This window comes from Nicotiana tomentosiformis, chromosome 6 (assembly GCF_000390325.3).
Source record: "Nicotiana tomentosiformis chromosome 6, ASM39032v3, whole genome shotgun sequence".
Classification (NCBI taxonomy): Eukaryota; Viridiplantae; Streptophyta; class Magnoliopsida; order Solanales; family Solanaceae; genus Nicotiana; species Nicotiana tomentosiformis.
Genome location: NC_090817.1, coordinates 90,880,923 through 90,888,003, shown reverse-complemented (window position 1 = coordinate 90,888,003; position 7,081 = coordinate 90,880,923). Strand labels below are relative to the sequence as shown.

Below are 7,081 nucleotides of genomic sequence, written 5' to 3'. Positions count from 1 at the left end.
GTTAAGAATAGATGTGCAGTTGCCAATGAAGCTGTTTTGTGACAGCAAAGCTGCATTATAAATTGCAGCAAATCCTATGTATCATGAGAGAACAAAACACATAGGAATAAATTGTCACTTCATAAGAGAGAAGATACAAGAAGGGCTGATTGAGACCTCTCACATATCAGGCCAACAACAACCAGCAGACATTTTGACAAAGCCACTTGGGCATCAGCAACATGTTTTTTTTGTTGTCCAAGTTGGGAATGAAAAACATTTTTCATTCTCAACTTGAGGGGGAGTGTAGAGATATAAAATGAAGTTGAGGCATTTTGTACATTGTGTTATTTAATATGTACTCTTCTAGATACATCTATTACTTGGCTAGTTAAGATATATTGTTAACTTTGTATATATCATACATATTTTGTACATTGTAAAGAAATACAACTTACATTTTCTCTCTCTACGATCTTCTGTCTCTCACTATACATTTTCCCTTTGCTTCTCACTAGACCTTACCTTCATTTTCATGGCAGATCTAGATTACTTTTGACACTATAGAGCAGATCTAAATTTGCCCGGACAAGACTAGAAGTAGAAATTAACTAATTCAAGTGAGATTTTGAACTCAAGATCAAATCTGCGTACTAGTTGAACTTTAATCAAGTTGAATTAATATAATAACTTATCGTTGATCTCAAGTTGAAGCTCACATTTTCAGTTTTGTGACATGATGGATCTAATTTAGATCAAAATGACATATATAGTCTCTGCATTTCAAATTAAATGATAAAAGTTCATATTTCCTCTGCTAATAAATGTCATACATTGCTTTTAGTCTAGTTACATAAATTTCAAACTTGTCATACGCTATAAATAAAAAGACATTTATAAAAACTCATTTTATTACAAAGTCAAATAAAAACTCATTTGAAATTAGAATAACAGCTCTTCGATTGTGTGTGTGTTAAAAGTAATGTTATTTGTACATGCCTTTTTACAATTTTAAAATTAAGAAGATAACATTTTTAGATATGTTATGTGTAAAAAGCAGATCTCTTACGTGCAAAAATAAATTTCTCATATGTAAAAAAAAAAAAAAAAACTAGGATCATAAACTAAAAACAAGTTAAAGAGCCACAAAATCAATTGACTCGTTAAAAGTATTATAAACGTTAAAAGTAAATTTCCCTAATTAGATGATATAGCAAGGTAAAAGTTCAACTTTAATTCCCGTGACCTCTATAATTTTGTTTGAAAAATAGAATTAGTTTTTACCTTCAATACGTCTGAGTTTTGACAAATAGTATACTAGTACAATGAAGTAACTTTTTATTATGTTAAACATCAAAATTTTAAAACAAATTCAGATGGTCAAAAGAACTACGTCGCTCCGAATCACTCATTAATCCACTTAGACCCATTATTACTCTTTTGATATGGCTATGAATGGAGATCATTCTTTTATACGCCCGAGGTCCACTCATTTACTTTGCTGTACTCAAGATTACTAAGTATAGTTTCCAATTTAGGCAACTTTATTTAATTCCCTCCTTTCCACTCATTTGTAACGAAGAAGAAGTTACTTTGTGTAAACACTTTGGACAATCAAAAAGTCAACTCGGGAGTCGCGACTAAAACGCGTCATAGGTGTTATTTTTGTATAGAAAAAGTGACAAGTAAAGTAAACGAATAGAGTATATATTATTAATTAAAAAGTGTCTTTATTATTAATTATTTATTTTAAATTAATTTTCAAATCCATTAACACTATACATAAATTAATGAGTATCATGGTAAATTATATATTTTATTTATTATTTCTTAAATAGTGCACAAAGTTAATAGTTGACAAGTAAAAATGAACGGATGGAGTAATCAGATTGAACTATAAACTTTTGTTTGAAGTTTTGAAATTTTGAGTTAAGCTTTTAACTTATTTTGTCCAAAAAGGGTTAATTTCCTTTTTTAAAGTTCCAAGCTCATTTAAAACACAAAATCAAATTAAAGAAACTTTTGTTTTCATGTTAACTTTTATCAAGCGTGCTCTTTGTTTCTTTCTTTTTCTTTTCTTTTTTGTTTTTTGTTTTTCGGGAGAAGCAGCCAGCAGGAATCTAATGGTAATTTCACATCCTTTTACACCCTCCTTATCATTGCAAATACACTTTTTCAGTCAACTGCACGCCTTTGGAACAAAGGGACAAAAATGGATGATTACTGCAATGATGCAGTCAAAATTTCTCCCCAGGTTAAAAATCATCATGTTTTATCATTGAAGAATATCTGACCAACAACAACAACCCAGTATAATTTCACTAATGGGGTCTGGGGAGGGTAGTATATACGCAGACCTTACCCCTACTTTGGGGGTAGAGAGATTGTTTCCGATAGACTCTCGGCTCCCTCCTTCCAAGAACTCCCCACCCTGGGGTAGAGAAACTGTTTTCGATAGACTCTCAGTTCCCTCCTTCCAAGAACTTCCCATCTTGCTCTTGGGGGTGACTCGAACTCACAACCTCTTGGTTGGAAGTGAAGGATGCTTACCACTAGAGCAATCCACTCCGGTCCGAAGAATATCTGACCAAATATTTGAAAAAGACGCTGTTACGTTGTAGCCACAGGTATTGGATAATGATATAAGGTAGCTTCAAACTTTTGAACATAAACCTTAAAGTGAGAAAAGAGATAATGTTTGGCTCATGTGCTGCCTTTTTAATTAAGGTCCATCCATGTTTAGTTCTTAGAAATCATTTGAGAAATCCACAAGTGATGAAAATGCCGAATTTCTTTTCCAACTTAGAGTGAGAAAATAGAAATCTTTTAAACCTTGAATTAGAACTTAAAGCAAGTTGACAACTTGATATTTAGATCTAGTTTTATTTGATAAAATCACGTTGAAAAATAATCATGCTTCATCACATCTTTGGTGTCTACAAATTAGTGAAGTTAAGGTGGAGTATAATTGATAAGCAATTTGATGTTAGTAAGTACTCCCTCCGTTCATTTTTAGTTGTTCACTTTTGATTTTGCACTTTCTTTAAGAAAAAATAAATGAAATATATATTTTACTATAATACCCATAATAATGATAACATTTCAAAAAGTCTTAGGAAATAATATGGGGAATGAGTAGTTAATGATAAGGATAAAATTGGAAAACAATATCTCTCTTGATTTAGTATAGTGGACAAGTAAAAGTAAAAATATATTTTTTATATAGTGGACGAGTAAAAGTGAACGAAATGAGTATATAAAACAACATCAAATCACCAAGGCTCGATAAGTATATCAACTTTATTGAATTTCTTCTTCTTCTTTTTTAAATAATGATGGTCTCCAAACCAGCTTGTGCACACCCCATTTGAATTCGTTTTCACTTGATTCAAAAATAAATAAATGACAGCTTTGAACTGAACCATAAAACCTGAAGAGGAAGTGTATCCACTTAGTAAATCTTGTATGCAAGTTGACATGGTACTTTTGCGTTAAATAATTTCAGTCATTTGGTCGGTGGGGTCAATTTTTTTTATTTTTTTAGGGAACCCCAGGAAAATCCGCAGCCACTACAGTCTCTGCCCTTCGGGTGAGCACTCTGTGCGCACTGGGTAAATCCCCCACTGTGTAATAGCCTGCAAACCACACAGGGGATGTACACCGCACTAGGCAAGCCCCGTGCGACAAGCTCAGACCCAGAGGGCATTGAGGAGGATCGAACCCGCGTCGCCCTTGTGGACAACACCCTCCAAACCAACTGGGCCGTCTGTTCGGGACCTGCGTGGTCAAATTGAGTCTGCTATCCATGTATCAATTAATATATTACAATGTATTTGTGTCCTTTATAGAGGCAAAGTACCCTCTATTCAATAGTATACGATTTCCTGTCCGAATAGGCAGTCATCTGAGAATCAAAACCAAACTTTAAAAATTTAGCTTGACCTAGTTCATCATTCTGGAATCAAGTTAATCAACAAAGAACATATGGAGTGAATTAAGGAAACTTATAGATGAGGGTACAATTTTTTTTGTGCATTAAAATGTATCCAAAGAACACAAGAAATTTAAATTACATCATAGTTTAGTGTCTTGTTTTCAAGCAGTTCTATGTCAACCTGCTAATTGCTTCATATGTTACGATCTAGATTCCCAAGAAACGAAAAATAACTTGTTACCTAGGAAGACTTACATGAAAACAAGGCAGAGATAGAAAGCTAAGCAACACCTACAATGTAAGCGTTCCATGAATCTTGTTGTTGAAAACTTGTAACCTCTTCATACTTTATGTCTCGTCCAGCAGTAAGCCCATATGTGCTTTTGATTTCTTCACTGTCAGGCATATGTCGGATCCAGAAGTGGACCGACTGAAATCCAGCTTCTTCCAAACAATCTTTGATCTCAGGCAATGACCACCTATACACAAGAAAACACATCTCATGGTATTAGATGAACAGCAGCGACAGAAAAAGTACTGCTGCCATAATAGAATGAGGAAGTGACATTTTCTATATAATGGAGGAGGCAAGCAACTTACAGTCTCCAGCTATAGGAAAATGCATGGCGAATTTTCTTTTGTGGTTTGTGCAGATTAAAATGGAGGCTGATCCTCGTTTTCCGTTTAATGATATCGAATTCAGCTTGCTCCCAAACATACTGTGAAATAGATAGCAGACTTTACAATTCAGTCATTTAACAAACAGACTAAAGACAATGTTCCAAGATCTTTTTTTCTTTTTTGACCCACAGGTTGTTTGGAAGTAACAACTCTTACAAATAGCAGAATTATTACATAGGATGTCAAGCCCTCAGGCCAGGTTATGGCTTACCACCTAAATTTTCTGAGAAATATCATTCATCCAGATGCTTCATACATATCAAAGTATGCCAAAAAGAAACCTAAAGCTAGCATTTCGCTACAAAAGCCTCCTTGCATGTTCTTTTCCAACTGAAGCAATTAATTAAAGGAACTAACCCCTAGCTCACCACAGCAACAGAAGTAAGGATATCCCACCTGTCCCCATTCCATGACCAGTTGCAATTTATACACTAGGCATGTCTACCGCGGTGAATTCAGCTGTGAGATAAGATGACAGAGATAATAACAGTTTTGTCACTAAGATACAAGGCATAGGAATATGTTTAGAAGATTATCAGGTCATCTGTATCAACATGGCTCTTTGCATTTTTGTCCAAATTCTGGGATTTTTGGTTCAGTTTTGTCTAATCACTAAATCAACCTCGAATTTCTAATAAGCCACTTCAGCTAATAGCAAAAACAGCCTAATCAAATCAAACAGAATTCAACAGTTCTTCCAGCCTTCTGATGGCTCTTACCCCCGTACCGCAAAAGGGAAAAAGAGAAAATGCTCAAGCTGAATACTCAATCAATGACATAGAATCCTTCAATGAGTGCCACTATAATCTGTCTGTATGTACTCACATATATTTAGATATACATGATAAAAGTAACCATCTTGGAGCCATGCCCTAAGGTGCGTGCCATTTTATCAATCACATAATCATCCCCTTAACAAGACCTAATTTTCTTGATCAAAACCTACTTCACGTTATCTTTTTCTCGTCTGTCATGTCACTAAAGAATTATTTGACATAATGAGGACATTAAAGAATTGTATCACAAAGTTTTTGTAAGATGGGATCCAATAAAAGTAACTAAGACATAACTCTTTTATTTAATATATGGTCTTTACCTTAAACTAAAGTATAATTTTCAGCCAAACAAGATTATACAAATTCATTTTCTCTTTAAAGATTATGATACTAAATATCCTTTACAGGAAAGGTTATACGTGTTTTATAATTATTCTTCTATTAAGAACGTAGAAATAAGTTTTGCATGGCTAGTGTTAATTGAAGAAGTTGTAAAATTTGGAGGAAAGGTATGGCAACAGAGTAAGAGCTATAGGGTTGCATAGTTGGGGGGGGGGAAGGTTTGGTGATAGCAGTAGGGGATGATAGAACGTAGAAGGGTGTTTTCTTTTGGAATCCGATTTGACTAAAATGTGTCTTCAAATAAACGGACTTTAAAGCCTTAAACGGTGAAGATAAGCAGGTACAGCCCAACTATAATGACGAAAATGCGTAAAAGAGTATCAGCATCCCCAGAATTGTCATGTCCACATTGAAAAATTTTCATTATAGCAGTGTTCCAAATGGTCCTGAAAAGGAAGTGACAACAAAGAAATTATATGCTGAAATTGAATAACTAATAATATGGTAAGAAAGATCCAGATTCTAGTACATGTAATTCAATGACAGAAGACAAAGGATCTCTTTTAGTTTGGATAGACATACTGTGAAGTTAGGAAATCTTCTCTGCATCCTCAGCTCTTGCTCTGCTGATGTGCCTCCGTATAGATCCATCACAAATATACCACCCTTCTTATTCAGAGCAATTAAGGCATGTTTGAAGTATGAAACTAGTTCTTGGCGAGTATGAAGGCAACAACAACTGTAGTTAAAAGCACAAACTATATCTCTTGCAGGAAATTGAAAATCCTTCATCAATTTGTGATCAGGAGAACCATCTTCACTATCTCCTAATGTTATGTTTTGCATGAGATTTTGAGAAGCGGCATTAACCAATTTGGCCTCAAGAGGTTGCAACACATTACCATGAAATAGGAATATTCTGGAAGAGACATCAGCACCGACTTTGTTCACATTGTTCTCCATGCACCAATCAAGTGCCTCAACGTCCAAATCTAATCCTATAGCCGTGCGCCTAGTATCATTACGGAGCCATTCAGTACTGCCAAAATGCATCAGGAGAGGTGGTGTTACAAAACAACAGTTGAGTTAGCTGATGAAGTTGCAAAGGGAATGAGTTGAAACTATGCATTAATCTTTTTTTGATTGGTGAAACTATGCATGAATCTATCAGCATCAGATAAGTGTTGAAAAAAAAACAGTTGAGTTAACTTACAAACTCGCAAACAGAATGCGTCGAGACTATGCATTAATTTATATCTAGTAGTCGATCCCACTAAACTACATTTTTAGTCTTGATGGCTAATAAGTATAAAACTATCATAGGTTCAGCATGGAGACCAATCTGAGATACAACTTGAGGAATAATCTT

At 34.5% G+C, this 7,081-nt stretch overlaps 1 protein-coding gene across 1 annotated transcript in view; it reads right to left on the bottom strand.

Annotated features, from left to right (window-relative positions):
- Window positions 1-3,990: 3,990 nt before the first annotated feature.
- Window positions 3,991-7,081, bottom strand: part of LOC104095179 (uncharacterized) — a 4,217-nt gene continuing 1,126 nt past the window's right edge. Inside the window, exons 3-5 of the mRNA XM_009601233.4 lie at window positions 6,295-6,751; window positions 4,514-4,632; window positions 3,991-4,392 (exon numbers count right to left, since the gene is read on the bottom strand). Of these exons, the coding sequence (XP_009599528.1) occupies window positions 4,194-4,392; window positions 4,514-4,632; window positions 6,295-6,751 (775 nt within the window). The 3' untranslated portion in view covers window positions 3,991-4,193. The remainder of the gene's footprint in view (window positions 4,393-4,513; window positions 4,633-6,294; window positions 6,752-7,081) is intronic.